General features: G+C 32.2%; 1 protein-coding gene and 1 pseudogene across 1 annotated transcript in view; one reads left to right on the top strand and one right to left on the bottom strand.

The window, feature by feature from the left end:
• LOC105154243 (dipeptidyl peptidase 4 omega) overlaps positions 1-21,424 on the top strand; it is a 97,310-nt gene extending 75,886 nt beyond the window's left edge. Inside the window, exons 4-6 of the mRNA XM_087403851.1 lie at positions 19,568-19,728; positions 20,798-21,009; positions 21,086-21,424. Of these exons, the coding sequence (XP_087259977.1) occupies positions 19,568-19,728; positions 20,798-21,009; positions 21,086-21,184 (472 nt within the window). The 3' untranslated portion in view covers positions 21,185-21,424. The remainder of the gene's footprint in view (positions 1-19,567; positions 19,729-20,797; positions 21,010-21,085) is intronic.
• LOC147910137 (uncharacterized) lies at positions 4,705-14,321 on the bottom strand (annotated as a pseudogene).
• Positions 21,425-21,834: the final 410 nt, after the last annotated feature.

A 21,834-nucleotide genomic window follows, 5' to 3' on the forward strand; every position in this document is an offset into this window, starting at 1 on the left:
ATGCTGCTATCATACCTTCTAACATGAAAATTAACATGACAACATTTTAGCATGAAAATTATCATGAAAATATTTTCCTTCCTACATAATTGTTATTTTCTTAATAATAGTGATTGAACATCATATTAATAAGTAAATATTATACATTTTATTGAATATTATGTATTTTTAAAATATTATTTTTTTATTTTTGTGATACATTCGGTTTTCTTTCAAAGAGTTACTGACCACGCTTATGTGCCACAAAATATAATATCTTTTAATATAGAATAATGATAATATCAATTTAAGGCTAAACAATAAGAATCAATACAGAACGAGATGCGTAATTTTAAACTGGAATGACTTAACTCCAATTCAACATGTGAATAAAGAAGGCATGTTGAATAAAGAAGACATCACATATAGGAAAGTAAACGATTGATAATTTGCTAGAAGGTAGCAGCATATTTCTTAGTGCAACGCTCCTGAGATACACATCCGCGCGTGATCCGGTACGGCTCAGCCGTCGAGCATTGAGCGGCGGCGGCGGGGGGAAAGAAAGCGACGCTTCAAAAGTCGACCCAAAATTTAACATGTACTCCAATAACTATAGGAAAAATACTGAATCACTTCAATAGATAAATAAAAAATTATTTGTATATTGCATATAAAGGCACATATAAAGGCTTTTTGATTTGTTAATTATAAAATTATATTGACATCATCCTTATAATTATATTAATCATCACACTTTTGCGATTTGATTGATTATCAGAATTTTCATTCGGATGATAGTTATAAAAAAAACATTTCACAGAAAGTATTGATCGACATCAACGTAACATTATTACAGAAATATGATTTCTTTTCGGATTTTTTCTAAAGGTAAACAGATCTTACATATATTTTTACATATAAAAATACTGATTTTCTATCTATTCGACGCATACTACGTCGAATTATTTTTTGCTACAATTGTCAGTTTAAAACTTTTAGAAATACACATATATAATTTCAATAATTAAATAAAAATATATTTAGCCTGTAATATGTATTTATTAACAATATCACTTATTAAAAAAAAAAATTATGAAAAAAGAAAAAAGGAATTCATCATGGGATCTCTAACATTCAGATCTCGCATCTTACGCGTGAGATCACGCCGAGGGCATGCAAATCACTTCTATGAACGTTGTATATAACACTCATGGAAAATCATGGAAATATCAATATCTTGTAAATTATCGTGTTTTGAAATTATTTTTGCTATTATACATAAATTGGAGGGATATAGGATTAGCATAATTTATTAAAACTTATATGTTATCTATAATGTTTCTTCTCCTCTTAATTATACACGTTGAGCGGCCGAAATTTTCCAGAAAGCATTTTCGGTCCATAATAATATATTTTTGTATATATAGAAATATATATCAGGATCGTTGTTTAGAGAAGGAATCGTACGTCCTTGCTGCATCGACGATGATGCCAGAATCGATTGAAATCACATTCTTGAATTGCAGAACGAATTATTGAAACAGAAGTACGACAGAGCAAGACAGAAAAAAAATAAAAAAGGATAGAAACTCCGATTGTAATCGGTGAGACTCCGCACGCCGAGCTGAGCTCGTCGAACGAAACAGCGAGTCTATCCTTCAGAGTCTCTCTCTCTCTCTCTCTCTCTCTCTCTCTCTCCTCTCTCCTCTGCTCTCCTCTCCTCTCCTCTCCTTTCCTCTTCTCTCCTCTCCTCTCCTCTCCTCCCCCTTCTGCCCCCTCTCTCTCTCTTTTCGGTCGCTAGAAACAAGTGATCGTAGAGAGAGAGAGAGGGGAGAAGGGGGAGGAGAGGAGAGAAGAGGAGAGAAGAGGAAAGGAGAGGAAAAGAGAGGAGAGGAGAGGGGAGGAGAGAGGAGAGAGGAGAGTGGAGAGAGGAGAGTGGAGAGAGGAGAGAGGAGAGAGGAGAGAAGAGAGAGGAGAGAGGAGAGAGGAGAGAGGAGAGAGGATACAGAGACAGAGAGAGAGAGAGAGAGAGAGAGAGAGAGACTCTGAAGGATAGACTCGCTGTTTCGTTCGACGAGCTCAGCTCGGCGTGCGGAGTCTCACCGATTATAATCGGAGTTTCTATCCTTTTTTATTTTTTCTCTGTCTTACCCTGTCGTACTTCTATTTCAATAATTCTGCAATTCAAGAATGTGATTTCTATCGATTCTGGCATCATTGTCGATGCAGCAAGGACGCACGATTCCTTCTCTAAATAACGATCCTGATATATATTTCTATATATATACAAAAATATATTATTATGGTGTTTCCAGCTGATAATATATTGCTGGTTTATTTACAATGGTTCAATCCATTTCTGTAATTGAATAGCGATACTATTTCGTTTGCGCGCGACTAATAGGAGGAATGGCGCTTCTTACTAAGTCGACATTTCGACATCCGAGTCGAGTCAAAAATGTGCTGTATACAATAATTTCAGACCTTGCATAAATAGCTGGCGATTTACAGAAAACCTCAAAGAACAATATTATGCGTGCAGAAATGAGTTATGAGTTTTAGTATAAGAGCAATGAGTATTCGAAAATTTCATTTATATGCTATGTCTGCTACGAGATTGCCGCTTGTCGTTCCGACATCCGAGCAGAATAGAAGCTCAACCGAAACACACATCGCGTTCCGAACCTTGATATATGCATGTGTAAATAATTCAGTAAATAAAGTTTAGAAATGTGTTGTATATATGTACACACACGCGTGTGTGTGTGTGTATATATATACACACACACACATACATATACATATATATATATATAATATATGCATCAATAATTTACTAAATAAAATGTATGTAAAAGACAGAACAGTGTAATTAAAATAATTATCTTCATTTGTATTCATATGTAAATAATATATGTTTCTTGTTCAGGAAGAAATTATTTCAACAAAATTGAAATAATTAATATCATATTTATTTTATTATTATTTTTCCTCTCAAAAGAAAAAACTTTGACCAGGGCACGTTTATTGATATGGGCTTGATTAGGTCGATAATTCAGATCATTTCTATTCAGAGATGCACTTTTCATGACAGCGCCGCTGTCAGAATATCGCGGAACTAAAATACTGCTGTTTCATGGTTTCACGTCAATTTCACTCGTAATATACAAACGAAATTTTCGGATACTCTTTTCTCTTATACTAAAACTCCTACCGCGTTTCTAAAAGCATAGGATTGTTCATTTAGGTTTTTCGCAATTCGCCAGCTACTTTTTATGAACGTGCAAGATCTGAAACTCTTATATGCAGTCAATAATTAATGATAAAACAGGACACTCCAGCATCCCCTTAATAGCATTTTTCACTAGGAAAACTGCTGCAGCATTAGTGTTAAATTTAGATGAAAACATCATTAGTGCAGTAATAGAGCAAATTCAGTGCGATTCAGTGGAACATATCATAAGATATTCATTTTATAACACCCCTAAAAATATATATAACTATGTTCAAACTTAAATTACTTATTTTATCTAGTGATGTGTAAATGCCAGTTACTTATTTTACAATATTCTAATTTATTTATTTATTTAAAACATTTTTTAAATTACATTTTTAGATTTTAAAAATTTTAAACGTAAAAATGTCATTAGCTATTATTAGAAACATTGAAACTAACCAATGTCATTTTGGCATTAATTGATGTTATGACATTAATTAATGTCATTATGTCATTATGACAATAATGTAATATCATATCATAACACAATATTATATAGCATGAACATAACTTTAATTTAAACTTGCACTAGTCTCCACTGACTTCAAAGACAGTGGAGCAAAAGTTGCAACTTAGTACAAATTTTTTTTTTGTCAATGGAACATTAAGCACTGAACTGGTTTTCACAGTAGAAAAACACAATTGCGCTCAGTACGCATCAGTGTTGCACCAGTTTTTCCAGTGAAAAACGCTATAATAATCATTTTAAAACTGATTTAGAAAGATATTTATTTTCTTTGTTATTTTTAATTTATTTTTTATTTCGGTATTATTATATTCATATGCATGTAATAAGATCCAATGTCAGAGTTTAATGAAATTTTTTTTTATTCATTTAGTTCAAGTATTCTATATAAACAATATATTTTTCTTTTATAAATGAATGAAATGAAGATTTGATTCTTATAAGGGGAATATCACATGACTGGGGATTGGGGATTTTGATATGTTTTTTGCAGGCTGTTCTTGAGTGAAAAAAAAAGATACGTGTTGTTTTCAGCCATTAACCCATTTCGAAGAAATAGATTTTTAAAATAATTATTGATTTGAAAAACGTACTGTATATACGAAAATATCAATATCTTTATAAATTTCATTTTAATTTAATATTATTAACAATAAGATAGGAAACAAGACCGTTTATATTAAATAACATTACAATCCGAAGCGCCACTACTAAGTCTAAGTATTAAGATGTTGAACTAATATATATATTATTCAAACGAATGAATTAATTTCAGAAATAATAATTACGTGTCGATATGGTTGTCGACATTAACGCAATTAATCTGAAATGTAATAATCCCCCCAAAATTCCCCAAATTAATCTTAAAAACTGTAATAAACTTATTGCGAAAAAATATTGCCTCGGCCGGGAGTCGAACCCGGATCTCTTGCATTCCGTGCGAGCGTCCTGAGCCTTTAGACTACCGAGACCTTAGCAATAATTTTTCGCAATAACCGATATGTATCGAGAGTAACGCATTATTTCAGCGCGCGTTTATAAACAATAAGATAGGAAACAAGACCGTTTATATTAAATAACATTACAATCCGAAGCGCCACTACGGTCTAAGTATTGATTACGGTCTAAGGTCTCGGTAGTCTAAAGGCTCAGGACGCTCGCACGGAATGCAAGAGATCCGGGTTCGACTCCCGGCCGAGGCAATATTTTTTCGCAATAAGTTTATTACAGTTTTTAAGATTAATTTGGGGAATTTTAGGGGGATTATTACATTTCAGATTAATTGCGTTAATGTCGACAACCATATCGACACGTAATTATTATTTCTGAAATTAATTCATTCGTTTGAATAATATATATATTAGTTCAACATCTTAATACTTAGACCGTAGTGGCGCTTCGGATTGTAATGTTATTTAATATTATTAATTAATTTAATATTATTAGTTTTAATTACTTTTTAATTGTAATGAAATTACATATTAGTATTGTATAAATAATTTACTCTCATAATCAAATAACACTCATTTATGAAATATTTATTATTATCATCATAATTGTTGTTATTCACATGAACACATAAATAAGATTGTAATGAAAACTATTATAGTTTCTGATGAAATTAGAAATTAGAAATTACAATTAGGAACAAATAAGTTATATAATTTATAATTTTCTTCTGATTGTATTAATCGATTTATTAATAATAATAGGAAATAATTATGTTTCGTACATTGTATGAGATGATATAAATCATAAAAACAAGAAAAACAAAAATATTTATTGCATTGTGGATGAATTTTTGTTGCAGACACTATAACTTTTTCTAATATGTGGAAGAAAACAGATTTGATTGACACTATGAAAATAGCTTCTTTCAGGAATCAATTTTGATAAGAACCAAGCATTTTATCATCGGTACGAAAACTGGAAATGACAATTAATGATGAATTATCGAATGGATTTTAACGGCATCCTCTCACGTCGACAGTTCTTTGTAAAATTTCTTGAGAATTGCGAAACTTTTTAATAAAATTTTTCACTTGGTGAAAAAAAGTAGATATCACAAGGTTGGTAGTACGGAGTACAGTGAGGAGGAATTATTTCTATCGTAGACGAACTGTTACCGTCATCGGTGAAAATACTGTAAATGAATGAATGTTGAAATGAGCTGTATCTGTCTGTCCGCCCTATGAATCCAAAATTAACAAAAAATTATTGTTACAATAAAGTTTGATGATTTCCACAAAGGTGTTGAATAGATTCTATAATACGTTAATTTGCTCGATTTGAAGGCAGTTATGAAAACATTCCCATTTTCTTATTAATTTTTGAATTGCAGTGTGAACACGAGGTTAAAAATTATCTTGTACGCAGAGAAAAACCTTCGGAAGAAAGTTCTCTTGCAGCTATTATTGCATAGGTACAGTTTATGCATATGAGTTTTTTTTATCAGAGTGACGATTTGTTTGTCTTTCGTATTATAAGTTACTTATACACACAAAGAAATGAATTCTTAAAGAAATGCATAAATGCTTTAGTCCAAGAATATTTTATAGCTAGAATAGCACCAGAATAAACAATTTCCGATTAAGAATAAATTGTTCATAAAATAAAATAAATTTTATTTTTAGTCCAAAACAAATTTTATTTCAATAAAAGAATAAAGTTCAATAAAAGAATAAAGTTGCATTCGTTCAACCTTAAATATGCTTATATTAGCATTATTTTTTCTTTAATGATACCTCTTGTCAACTTATTTCAAACCCCCAGTATGTTTTCTAATAACATCAAGATGACAAAAACTAATGCTGCAATAAGTGATGATAACTTTGTAAATAAAATGCTATATTTATAGAACATGCCTCCTGTGCACGAAGTACAAGCTCCCAAGAAAAAACTGAATCAAACTTGGACTATACCCTCTACTAATGTAACTCAAAGACAAGTGAAATGCTGAGACCATTCTATCAATACCTCCGTTAGCTATACAAATAAGGATGCAAACAGACGGTCAATCTTGTCACAATAGTAGAGAACGCTGGCTGCATACACATGCGGATCCGCTGCGATTCATTGCTTATCTCACCCATTTAACTGTGCATAGCAGATTTCCGCCGCGGAAAATCCGCCCGCGTATATAGGCAACCGCTTCTTCGCAGTGACAAAATCGGCCGACTGTTCGCACATTTCCATTAGCAATATAACTGACAGAAACATTAGGACGAGTTGAATATTTCATTCACCCTTCAAGATTGAACCACATTTAAAGATATGTTCCACAAATGCAACAGTTCACTCACAAAACCATCATCAATCGTCACTGCACCCATGCATTTCCTACATTTTGATATTATTGAGAGACCCTTATACACACTGTTACCATCTGCCGATGAATTTTCAAATTTATCATTCTTAATCCAAGAATAAGTAGTTTTTAAATAATGCGATTGAGTTTATTAGAACCATATAATGATTTTAGAAACAAGAATACAATTTTTACAGAATAAAATATACTTTGCATAAATCTATTTATTATTGATGCCAGTAAACATTTATAATTGAAGATTTTATACTTAAATAGCTGAAAATAAATAGCATTCAAGAATAAAAATATACGTGAATCAGGAATTCATTTTTTTCTGTGTATTTGTTATATTTTTTAATTTTTATCAGATTATCGAGAAATTACTAACAAGCGATTTTCTAATCGTTTGCGATGTTATTTAAAAATTCTGCACTACTCATAAAGGCGAACAGATTTGAAAGCAGCGAAAAAAATACTATAAGAAACATCCATTTATATCAAATTAATTTAATATAAGAAAAGTAAAATTTTATTGACTAGTATTACTATTAAAAAAATACATTTTATTATAGATATTTGAATAAATAATCCTAAAAATGTCAATATTTCTCAAAAGTGTTTCTAAACTTTTGGTTTGGAGAATATGTTCTTCAATGCATTTCCTTTTTAAGCGTTATGGAAATTCTAGCAGCATAATATAAAATTTTAGTGCAAGCTTTAAGATCTTCATGTTAATTACAGAATCCAATGGCCTTGGATTTTTTGAAAAATGTTCAATCGTCAAATATCGAATGTTATTCGTAAACGTATTTTGTCTGCATGTCTTCCCAGTGTTCTAGTATTTTGCCGATGCATTATCCGGTACATAAAAAGCCAGATTAGTTGAGGAATTAGGAGAGAACCAACGATTATGAAATCGTCCTACTCTTTTCAATCCGCAGAAGTTCTTCACTGGCCGCCCGCGCCCCTCACGCTTTCGTATCATCCCTTCTTCAACCCTTCGCGAAGCCTCCACATTTTGTTTCTTTTTTGCCTGCCTTTGTTCCATCGAACCAGTGAACCAGACTGATTAACCAGCTCGTAGCTGGTTGCTCCATCCACTGGTTCTAACGACCGCTTAATTGGTGAATAACGAATTATGTAAGCGTCGTTGAAACCCGGAAATCTTGGGGATGGCGATGCACCCCTCGTAAGTGTAATGATCCTTTAAACGGAGAGAGCGACTAATAATCGTTTCTTCCTAAAGGGAGAAAATCGTAGCTCCGTGTAAGCATTCGTAGTTGATTTTAAGATTGAGTGTCGCAAAATTAAATAATTAAATTCATATAAATAATGAGTAGCAATCATGTGAGTGTAGACAAGAGAGGTACAAAAAAATGGATAATGAAGATATGAAAGAATTATTCATATGCGATATTAGTAAAGTAAATATTAATAAACAGTTATTAGTTTAACACGTTCTGTGCCGTGCCAATTTTAAGTAAATTGATCACCATGCCACGTGACTCATGGTATTTTTTTTGTGTTTATTATATTTATATTTATTATATTTATTGAATGATATATATTTCATAATACATCGTATAAAAAAAGTCAAAATTATCATTATAAAGAAAAAGACCTGATTTCAATGCATCAAATTAAAATTATGTATTACATGTATAATATAAAAAGATTATTTTATAATTATATACGCTTCTTTTGATAGTCAAAATATCAATTATAATTGTCTTATTTCATTAGTTGAGGAATTATAGTATATATACTATTTATATTAAAAAAATAAATAATTTTTTGTACAACATTCTTACTTTCGGATTCAGATTCAGCGCACAGAAAATTATAAGAAAGCTTTCTGTTTTTTAAATCGCTAAGTCATGCATATTTGTGCACATTATTTTCTTGAATTAAATTGCGTAACATGAAAATTATGTATCTTTTTGTGTTAGTTCTCTTCATAATAAAAAAAGAAAAGGTATTTCGAGCTTGTCCGAGATACGTTATTCTTTTTCTTCTTCTTTAGCCTATTCTTGTCTGCTCCTGAACAAAAGTCTCTTCCATCTTCTCCATGTCTCTCTCTCTCCCGTGCAACCTGCATCCAGTTGGTCTCCGCGTATCTCCAAATATTGTCAACCAATATTTTTTGAATATTATTACGAATATTTTCATTTCCGCATTTATTTCTACTTAGTATTATCTGCACATAGCTTGCAAGCTTGCAAGAGAAAACAAAAATCTGTAAAAACAATGAAACCGGCAGTGAAATCCTCTATCAGTGATGCTAGATGGCAGACTAGTGACGAAGCACGATATATAGTTAAACAAATTGAAGATAAAAATAATGTCATCTTAAATGAGGATAAAAATAATGTCATCTTAATAAAAACTTATTAGGTGTACAACTTTGTTTCCGCCGTTTTCCTATAGATGGCTTTAGCGATAAGTGGTGGTCGAAATAAATAGATCATAGACATCATACAATAAACTTGGGCATCTGTCAACATAACCCCATAGAAATATTAGTCGATTTGTGTCTGCATCATAAAGTTATTCTCGATTGAAAATGTCAGTTTACGAGACAAATTGTCGTCATTTGAGGGAGGTTTTAATTTTCTGCTTCAATATGAAGAAATCTGCGGCTGAGGCTCATCGAATACTCTCAAATACTTATAGTGAGGCTATTAGTGAAAGAACATGTCGTGAATGGTTTCAACGCTTCAAAAACGGTGATTTTGACGTCGAAGACCGGCATAGCGATGGAAGAGAGAAGGTTTTCGAAGATGCAGAATTGGAAGCATTACTTGATCAAGACTCGTGTCAAAATCAGAAGAAGAATTGGCACGATCATTGGGAGTGACTCAACCAGCCATTTCAAAACGTCTCAAAGTCATGGGAATGATTCAGAAGCAAGGAAATTGGGTGCCGTACGAGTTGAAGAGAGATGTTGAACGGTGTTTGTTTGCTTGTGAACAGCTGTTTGAAAGGCAAAGGATTTTCGGAAGGGATTTCTGCATCGCATTGTGACTGGGGACGAAAAATGGGTTCATTACGATAACCCCAAGCGCAGAAAATCATGGGGAGTTCTCGGCCATGCTTCCACGTCGACGGTCAAACCTAATATTCACGGCTCCAAGGTCATGCTCTGTATTTGGTGGGCATCTCAGCGTAGTGTATTATGAACTGTTAAAACCGACTGAAACAATCACAGGCGATCAGTATCGAACGCAATTAATGCGTTTGAACCGAGCACTGAAAGACAAACGGACGCAATACAACGAGAGACACGATAAAGTGATTTTGCAGCATGACAATGCTCGACCCCATGTTACGAAAGTGGTCAAGACATACTTGGAAACGTTGAAATGGGAAGTCCTACCCCACCCGCCGTATTTTCCAGACGTTGTTCCCTCTGACTATCACTTGTTTCGATCAATGACACACGGCCTGGCTGACCAGCATTCCGGTCTTATGAAGAAGTAAAAAATTGGATCAATTCGTGGATCGCCTCAAAAGATGACCATTTTTTTTTTCGACGCGGGATCGTAAGCTGGCCGAAAGATGGGAGAAAGTAATGGCCAGCGATGGACAATACTTTGAATTATAAATGTATAACCAGTTTTTTACAATAAAGTCTCGAATTTCGGAAAAAAACGGCGGAAGCAAAGTTATACACCTAATATTATATAAAATCATATGGTATGTTATCTCAAATGAAAACTTATGTAAAATTTATTGTATGTCATATTAAATATTGTATTTATAAATAAAAAAAAGTATTGCTTTCTAAAATATTTTTTTTAATTTCTAAGTTTTTTTCATTAAATCTAAATATTACAACTACAAAGTGTTAAAAGTTTTAATAAATTGTAGTAATAGTGTGTATACCCCTCCCATTAATCCAGAATAGTATAAAACATGTTAAAACGCAACAGATATTTAATTGTGTACGAAATATTTAATTGTTTATGATTTTTCATGTGCGTTATATAGTACATTTCTTCTTTATAAACTTGAGTAGCAAGAATAGTTTAATAGAAATAGAATTTTACCGCGGAAAAAATTATAAACCAGTATTTCTCTTCACAAAAGTCTTGAAATGCTATCAGAAAAAAATACGTATATTTGAGACTTCTCTGGTGAAAGTTTCGCTGAAATTATTCCACGTTTTGGAACATTTCAACAAAATTGCTGAAAATTTGCTGAAACTTCATTGTCAAGTAAATTTTTTAGTTAGCATATTGAAAAATTACTGAAATCCAACCGAAATTTCTCAAAAATTTCCTGAAATTTCTCTGAAATTCTTGCTGAAACTTATCTAAAAATATTATTGAAATTTTTCTGAAATTTTGTTGAAAATGAATTTTTCAGCAAAAAATCGCTGAAATTAAACTGAAACTTTTTAAAAATGTTGAAATTTTGTTGAAAAGTGTTCCAAAACACTTTTGCTGGAATAATTTCAGCAACATTTTTCCAGAGTTGTGAAGAAAATATGCGAAAAAAATTGAATAATGAAAAGTACGTTTCTTGCTTATATAACAAAAATTGATTGTATGGAAAAAAATTTGATATAAAAAATATAGATATTCGAAATACTTATAAACTAAGACGTTAAAATCAATCTATTAGTTTAGAAACAAAAATTAATTAGATTTTTTAGAAATTAATTTAGAAATTAATTTAGAAAAAAAATATAAAAAAAGGCCGAAAAAGGTCTTTTTTTCACTCGCTCTCTGTTATATTGAGATTTAAATGCAAAGTTTTGAAATTCTCGTAAAATGTAGCCCTCGTAATGACGAACAAGTCTAGCTCTGAACAAGCCTGAAATGCAAAAAGCCATTTGTTCACTAAAAACCTATCTGCGGAAAATTTAATTTCGTAATCTTTGAGCAGTCGCACAGCAATTTACAGGGGTGATTTTTCTTCTTCAAGAATTGCTCTATCACGTACACTTAATAACAAAACGATTTTTTGCAGTTAAACTATTATAAAATGACTTTAAAAAGTGGGTATCTTTTTCCGTATAAAAAAATGAAAATAATTTCGTTAATATACATCATATTAAATAACCGTGAAGTATAACCGTTCGAAATCTGACATTTTTCTACGAATTTAAAAAAAAAGATTGCCACCTGATTATTAGTAGCTAAGATAATAATTTTTTTTTTTTTAATGACTGTGGCTCTAGTTTTTAAGATTAAGAATTCCGTCTGTACCAATTTGTTAAGAAAGAATTGAATTTGCTGTTAAAAAAATCTCGAATTGTAATCATGAAATTTTTAATTTAGAAAATTTTTTCTTTCTTGAATTTTTATTTTTTTGGTTTATTACTCAAAAATCACGTTTGAGTATGAAACGCATGTCTAGTTAACAAATTTAAATAATTCCATACATTTAATTGCCCAATTGGACAACTGACATTTTTTAGCATATTAAATAAAGAAACACAGCTAATGTGACTTAAATTTGTTAATTAATCATGCACGCCATACTCAAATTTTAATAATAAACCGAAAAAATAAAAATTCAAGAAACAAAGAACTAAAAATTTTATAATTACAATTACTTTGCGAAACATTTGGTTAAGCTATTTATTTATATCTCGTCGAGTTATCTCAGATTAAAATAAAAATTATGTTTCCACGTCAATTTATTGTTGAGAAAATATAAATTTAGCAAATTTTAACGTACGAAATCAGATACGCGCGAATCGCCGAGTGGCCCGATCTTTCCCATTCAACTGTGCGCCGACTTCCCGCACTCCGCTCGGCGCACTGCCTCGCTTGAATTCTTCAACTTTCTAATGGTTTTAAACAAACTTTTTGGCAGCAAAAAATTCGAGTATTTTTTAACAGCAAATTCAATTCTTCCTTACAAATTGGTGCCAGACAAAACTCTTAATCTTAAAAATTAGAGCCACAGTGATTTTTTGAAAAAAAAAATTGTTATCTCCACTCCTAATAATCGCAGAGAAATCTTTTTTTTTTAAATTCATAGAAAAATGTCAGATTTCAAATGCTTCACACTATATGAAATTATTTCCATTTTTTTATACGTAAAAAGATTTTTAAAATCGTTTTATAATAGTTTAACTGTAAAAAAACGTTTTGTTATTAAGTGTAGATGATAATGCAATTCTTGAAGAAGAAAAATCACCCCTGTAAATTACTGTACGACTGCTCAAAGATGAAGAAATTAAGTTTTCCGTAGACAGGGTTTTTTTTTTAGTGAAAAAATGATTTTTTGCAAAAACTAATGAACATTTCATGTTCATGCTTGTTTAATGCTAGATTTGTTCGTCATTATGAAGGCTACATTTTATGAGAATTTTAAAGCTTTGCGTTTAAATCTCAATAAACAGAGAGCGAGTGAAAAAAGGGCTTTTTCATCAAAAAGTATGTTTTATTTTTTTTCTACTGAACTAATAGATCGATTTTAATGTTCCACGTCTCATTTTGTAGTTATCTCGAATATCATACATTTTTTATACCGATTTTTTTTCATACAATCAATATCTTTTGTTTTATAAGCGAAAAACGTGCTTTTTGCAACAATTCGATTTTTTTCGCATATTTTTTTCACAAATCTCGAGTCTCAAATATATGCATTTCTTTTCTGATGGCCTTTCGAGACTTTCGTGAAAAGAAATACTGGTTTATAATTTTTTTCCAGCAAAATTCTACTTCTACTGAACTATTCTTGTTACTCGAGTTTATGATGGAGGGATATGTTATATCTCTAGGCTAGGCTATTTCTCCTAAAAAAATATAGAATTGTTAAAAATTTAATTGGTGTTTTATTAATAAATTCTATAAACTAAAATGTGTTTACTTAGTAAGTTGTCCAATCTCCTTTGTTATCAAGTATGGCCTGGAAGAGATTTTCAGATTTCCCGTACATGATGAACGAGCTGCTTTAAATTAAAAACCTTCTTTTCCCTGAGTTTGACCTTCATGATTGCCTATACGTTTTCGGTAGGATTGACATCAGGCGACTGGGAAGGACCAATCCATTGTCGTGATGCCATTTTCACGTTTCCACTCTGTATATGCACGACTTTGATGTTTTGGATCGTTGTCCTCTTGAAGCACCCATGAACTATTATCTGAGTCAAACTATCTTTGAGCAGATTTCAATAAACATTTTTGATAAATCATCATTTTCTGTGCATTCAGATTATCCGTAAAGAGATATAAAGTACCAAATCCCAGAAGCATCCCCATACGTGTACTTTTACTGGGTGTTTTTTTGTACGATATACCTTCTAGAAATCCAGGCTCAAAAGAATGATTCATCGGTGAAAATTACTATTGGCAAAATCGGTCAATATTAGCCTTTGTCCACTGCAGCCGTTTTTCGATGTGTTTTTCGCTTAAAAAAGGTTTTAACTTTGTGGATCGCCAAACCATATTCAGAATCAAGTAATCGTCGTCTAATAGTATTAAGGCTTATTTTTACATCTTTTTTCAATAAAAGAATTTCGCTCTCCATAATGAACACGCAGGATTCTTCTCAAATATCTTGATGATAGCTTTGTCGTCCTTTTTCGTTCTTGAGCGTCGAGTGCCACGTTCTGGCAGATCGTCAACACTTTTTGTTTTGTTATAACATTTCACTTCCTAACGAATCTCTCTGACTTTTTCATGTAGCGGCCGGCAGCTGCATATGACATTTTCGATCCTTTCGAATGTGTGCAAAGAAATACTACTTCAAAACGACTTGCATACGCAGCACTCATTGTGTTTATTTTGGTCTGTTACAGATAAAACAAGTCACAATACCCATATAACCTGAAAGCATTCTTCCGAACTATTCAGAGAATCGGAAAAATCGAAGTTTACATCTGTGCGCCATTTGTTGAGATGCGGAACTGTACACTCTTGTGGAGCAGATTGTACATATATTGATAATCCAAATTGAAGGGTTGAGATGTCTATTTAATTCGTTTTGTTACAATCACACGAGAATAAAGTTTTCTGTGCATCCGGACAGCCGATGTAGGCTCTGATAGACTTTTTTATATTTTTCATGGTACATTACGTAGCAAGGAAGAGTATAGAATAGCTTTTAATATTGCATAAAGCAGGAATAAACTATTATTTTTTCAAACTTTTTTGTTGATAACTTTTAAACCAAGAACAAGTACCAACTAAAACCATCTCAAGGTCACTCATGGTCATGATCTTGACAATATATACCAAGGTCAAGGTCATCCGAGCTGGGTCCCCTATTGTCGATATTTACCAAACTTAAAATTTGTAATTAATATATTACTTGAGAACGATTATTTGCTCAATTTTATTTTTAATATCATTAACAAAAAAATCTAAAGTCTCCTAAGAGAAACTGCAGGTTCATTCCAGCAATGAGAATTCATCTGACAGAATTTCTTGGTTCACAATTCCATTTATACTTTCTATTACCAAAAAATTTAGACAATTTAATATCAAAGACACTAAAATTTTGTTTTACAACACCAATAAACTACGGAAATTTATTAAGGTACAAAAAGATTCTTGTTCTCCTTCTTCTAAGAACAACGTCATTTATAAAGTCAAGTGTTTAGATTGTGATGCCACATACGTGGGACAGACGGCAGACAATTAAAAACCAGAATTGTAGAATGCTGCACATCATATTTGTTAGAATACGTCTACTCGCTCTGTGATAATCCAGTAAACAAGAAACGTTTTGAAATATTTCAGCAATGTTACAACGTTGCTGTGCTGTTGCTGAAGTTTCAAAACGTTTCTTGTTTACTAGAAATGAACCATAGATTGCAATTTAGACATGACTTTAATTAGATGAATATCATAATTCTGATTAAGAACATATATTAAACTAATTTCCGAAATGTGAAATATTAAAAAACATAAAAATAACATAAAAAAAAACAGATACAAAAATACACTCAATTTACAGACAAATACAGAAGGTCTTTACAAAGCGTATACTAGAGATGTGCGAGAATCCGAATAGATCGAGTCGAGTCGGGAATTTTTGTCAGGATCAGGAAATCCCGAAGCTTTCAGGATTTCCGACAAAGTCAGGATTCTCGAGAATATTCGGGATTTTCGATAGAGTTGGAATTCTCGAAAAAATCGAAATTCTCGAAAGAATCAAGATTCTCGATGGATTCAATATTCTCGAGTTTGTCACTTTTCCTGAAAATTTAATTACCGTTTCGAGACTCGTTTTAATAAATTTTAATAAATTCTTTCGAATTTTTAATTTTTTATGCCTTTTCGAAAGTAGCAATCGGGTTGTCGAAATTTTCGAGGATATAAATTCTTTCGGGAATCTCGACTTTATCGAGAATCTCAACTCCCTCAGGAATTTTGGACATTTTCAAGAATCTTGACTCTGTCGAGAATCCCCGATATTTTCGAGATCTGATCCGATTTGAACCGATGTCTTCCCGACCTGTCCCGATCATTGAGTTCCCGATATTTTTGAACTCTTTTTTCGGAACACCTCTAGTATATACCTATTATTAAAAAAATATGACATTGCAGCTAAGATTATATAAGGTAAAAAATCCACTCAAATATTTCAGAAACGCTGCGTTAAATCAAAAAGTGTTTCAGACAAAAGTTTGATGACTCCGAGGGGGACATAAGATGGTATTATTGGGTGGCGTTGTCATTTAGATAGATGATTTTTAAAAAAATTTTACATTTCTCTATTCATATGGAGATACATATTATTACAAAGTATACTATACAACATACTATACATATTATTACAAAGTTATATACTAATTACTTTGTAATAATATTGATTGGTATAATCAACTTGACGAACATTCTATCTATATCATGGAGGATAATTACATTGCGATCTCGATGAATTTTTAACTGAGTGATGAATTTGCTTGCTGATCTTTTTTCTCTAATAATGTACCTTATAACAAATTCGTGGAAATTCTCTAACAACCGATCTTCCAACCGCTTGCGAGCAATTTCGTTTTCTTTACTTTGCTATTCATCGTGTTCCAACTGACTCACGTGTGGATTTTATTAGCGACTAGTAAAACTTAATTGACTTTTTATTGCGTTTTTTTACTGCGTGTTTTGTATATGACAACGGCACAATCATAATGCCGAAACATGTAATTGAATGTAATGTAATATTACCAAATGTATATCTTACAGTAATTAATTAAGAATGTACACATTTTATTAAACGGTTTATATTATATACATTAATATATTGTTTAAATTTGATTCTTATATGTCCTTCTATTTTTTTGATATTACAATATTATTAGTTAATAAGAGTCCTTTATTTTAATTTATTAAAAAAATTTTTATATTCATCGGGCACACTATATATTTTGTGCCGAAATACGCATCCTAGAGTATAAGTAACAGGGCGAGCCACATAATGAAAGTGTCTCGGTCTGAATTTCTTCCTCTTTTCTCTCTGTTTTTTTTCTCTCGTTTCTTTTTTTTCATAGAAAGAAATATAATTCAACGTACCATCGGTCGATTTACGAGGTAAATAAATTTCACTGAGAGTGAACGGAGGAAGGAGAAAACGAAATCTGTCGCGTATCGCCGTTTACTATTTCTATGAGCGGTTGACTGGCTGGCCGGCTGGCGTGGGCGCTAATCCCACCACGCTGCGCCGGGGCCGGGGATTATTATCGAACACACGAAAGTACAAAGACAATAATCTGAAAAGATTGGAAGGAAAAAAATACGAATTCTTCCCCTTTTTTTTCCTTGACTGCGAGAGGTTTAATACGCAGCGCTTTGTGCATGGAATTCACTTGGGTTCAAGTCCCCAGAAATCATGAGGTGAGATGCGGTTCACGCAGCGCTCAATCTGGCAGACGTTTGAGAAATACACGAGTTGTCCTATAAGTAACATTTGCTTTTTTCGTCTGTAAGTTTTTTATGCAAATTGGAGTTGATCTTTTTCTAAGGATATTGTAAAGAAACACCACTTTTTCAAATTTTCTTTAATTCGCAATATCGAATCTGTTGGTAATTGGAAAAGTCATTAAAGTGAAGCTTTCTGGAGTATTTGTTTTCCTGTTGAATTAAAATATGAACATTGTTGTTTAAATCTTGTCACACATGTAATATATTGCATTTAAAATTTAATTTGTCTTTAAAATATTTTTATATGTCTAAAAACACATTTTTTGGTAAACTAGTGTTATTCAACAATTTTCTGAAAGAGTTTAATGTAAAAATAATTTAATAAAATTATTAAGCTGCTACGGAATTAGATTTTCTGCAAAGTTTCGATAATTATAACTGCATTATTATGGAAAATTGTAGTTGCGTGACACACGATTCATGAAAGGCGATAGTGTGCCATAATATGTTTTTTTAATACGAGGCAGATTGTTAGCACGTACAATTGCGAAGAGTGCACGTGAAATAATAGAAGATCCGGGAAGAGAAAAAAACAGAAATTACAAAATATTCATCGCGCAAAGCTATCGACTATCTTGTACGCTTCAATGAAAGAGGCGATTGTTTTTTTTGAACGCTGCAGCAAAAGAGAGTAATTCAAGGTAATCTTGTAGGGCGATGGTTCCTGCACGATGTTTTTAAATGGCAACAAAGAAAGCATTTCTTTTGATGTTATTTCCAAAGTAAATAGAAAGATCTTCATTTTCGCAAAGATACTTTCGCAAAGATACATATATTGTCTATACATACATCATATCTATTTCATACCGTGTCTTACAATAAACGCAAAAGATGGAAAATATTTTCGAAAAATTTTGTTGCGTTTATTGTGAGACACGGAATAAAACAGATATGATACGACAGTTATATACGACAGTTATATTAATATACGACATTATATTTAATAAAAATAAAGATTTTTGTAATATTAGGATTAAAGATGAAAAAAATTGTCGTCAATTAGAAACTTGCAATTGCTTTTTACTACAATTTGTAATTCATGAAATTGATTAAGTTTTAACACGTTAATTGTCAAGCTTATTTTGTTTCACTTTCCGTTTATGCAAGACAGTACCATTCAGACACTTATGCGTGAACTAAAGTGTAAACAAAAGATAAAATATAAATAAAGCGTTGAGCGCCGGTCTGTACAAGCCGGCGTAGCATAAACGGAAAGTCTAGTACTGGTCCGTAGTAAAGTATTATATTAGATGTAGTAAAAAGAAATCCATTATTTTTCCAATAGATGGTTTTAGTAATCTGTATTTCGTCTACGCGTGATACAGATTACTAAAGTCATCTATTGGAAAAATAATGGATTTCTTTTTACTACACCTAATATTTTAAAAATTATGAAGAGTCCAGAAGTTTATAATTTGGGAATATGTCGTTATTCGTATTCTTTTAATAATACACAAATTACATATAAAAATCTGCTTTTATATATCTGCTCTTTTTCTCTTTTTTTTATGCTATGTGCCATAGATACTTTTATCTTTAAAATGTTTAATCAATTTCGTGAGAAACAGTGGAGATGATATATTTTAGCTATATGATTTATCAACATCGTATTTTCAGTGATATTGATTTGAACTTTTCTGTGCTTTTTGCAGGTATCTGCAGGACAAATTGCTCTTCATTGACCGTACCAGAACGGCGATATGGGGCTGGAGTTATGGTGGATACGCGACCGGCATGACGCTCGCTATGGACTTAAAAGGCGTCTTCAAATGCGGCATGTCCGTCGCACCAGTCACAGATTGGGCCCTTTATGGTATGTAATTGATAGAATTAATGACGCAACACGTAAAAGTGTTTGATATTCAAAGAAATATTATTTCAAAGAAAAGGAAAATGTTTTAGCATCGTAAATCAAAATTATCTTGCGACAGAATAAATATTCCATGTAAATTATTAAATTACACTACGCGATAACATAACGGAGTTAGTTTGTGTTAATAAGAAATAGACAATGCAGAAGAATAAGAAGTAGGAAAAGCAAATGATCTTGATGAACGAATAAAATATACCGTGTTTTATAATTAGCGCAAAAATTAGAAAATATTTTTTATCAATAAGGATAGAAAAGAAGATTTTCGTAACGTTAGAATTAAAGTTACAAAAAAGTTCATCTATTTAGCTAAAACTTAAAGCTTTTTCTAATAAATAAATAAAAATTAAAATAGCTATAATAAATAATTGAAAATTAAATTAGGAAATGGTAGTTACACTAAATTAATGAAATTTCTGTATCTTATCTCTATACTGAATTTAATCTTCATTAAATAATTTGTTTTACATATTCTGCTTATTTTAAATTATTTTAAACATATAAGGTAGAAAAAATAATTAATTTAAATTGGAGTATTTAATCTTTATTTTCCGATATTAGTGCGACATTAACAGTGCATGAAGCAATATTTTTCCAGCTTGATATCATTCGAATAAATGAACATTGTTAAGAGACTTTACTTACGGAGAATGTAGCTTACATAAAGTAACTTATGTTAAGCTCATTTGGCCTCAGGATTTGTCTAAGAATTTTTTACGCACCGTTTTAATGGAGAAAAGTGTGCATGGAAAGGACGCGCTCCTGCAACTTTAATATTACTTTTTCAACTACTTTAAATTCGTGTCAGCATTTACCTCCTTCTGTTAGAACACGCGAGAAAAATATACGTGATTTACAGGATGACGTTAAAAAGACTTATGCGGCGTTACACTTGTGCAATTTCTTCATAAGATATTACACGCCACATAATGGCATAGATCGTTTCTTTTTCACCCTTTTTTTATCATACGCTATCCCTGTTAATGTGATCATGTTAATTGTTTAATTACAGATTCGATTTATACTGAGCGGTTCATGGGTCTGCCGACTGTTACCGATAATCTGCAAGGCTATGAACATGGTCAGCTGCTCAATAAAGTCGAGAACATCAAGAATAAGATGTATTATTTGATTCATGGCACTCTGGATGACAACGTTCATTATCAACAGTCACTTATGCTCGCGAAGGTGTTGGAGCAGAAAGACATACTCTTCAGACAACAGGTACGTCCCCATTCTTAACAGAAAGATTAAATTAAAAATTATATTTAAGTATATCGCAAATCTTTTGCTTTTGCAGACGTATACGGATGAAGATCATGGTATCGTCCAGTCGCGAGCGCATCTATACCACTCATTAGAAAACTTCCTGGACGAATGCTTTCAAATATCATCATGATTGGAACACGGGATAGTGATGACAATCTAGACGCTGTATACCACTTGCCTCACATTTGTAAATATTTTGTCACGTGTACATAATTTGTGTACGATATGTAATATGAGCGTTTAGAGAGTGTACATAGCAGCGTACGATTGTTGAGGAAGGAGGAGGGAGGAGGAGGGAGGGAAGGCGGGAGGAGAGGGGAGGAGGCGAGGAGAACGAAGGAGGAGAGGTGTGAGGGAGTGGCGCGAGGGGAAGGGAATGAAAGGGAGGGATGGGGGAAGGGGAGGGAGGTAGAGGGAGGGGGAGGGTAAGAGAGGGTGCTAGAGGAGGGGGGGGGGTAAAATATGCAAAGAGATGAAATAATTAATTAGGTACCGGTGTCGTCGTGAAATTAAGCAGAGAAGGTCTGTAAAAAAAACTATGTTTGATACGTTTTTTAAAGTACGTACTCGATCAAATGATGCGTTGAAGGCCTAATAACGGCATGAACTTCATCGCTTCGTCATTCAGACCTCACTAGAATGTATTCTGTATCATTACAGCTCGTACTTACATTCTCAGCACACAGGCGTTATTCAAACATTGTATATTATAGGACATGTTGTTTCTCAGATGGTCGAATGAACTAATCGACTTGATATCAGCTTGAATAGCAAAAATAT

The sequence above is a fragment of the Acromyrmex echinatior genome, chromosome 3, assembly GCF_024713525.1.
Source record: "Acromyrmex echinatior isolate Ae372 chromosome 3, ASM2471352v2, whole genome shotgun sequence".
Classification (NCBI taxonomy): domain Eukaryota; kingdom Metazoa; phylum Arthropoda; class Insecta; order Hymenoptera; family Formicidae; genus Acromyrmex; species Acromyrmex echinatior.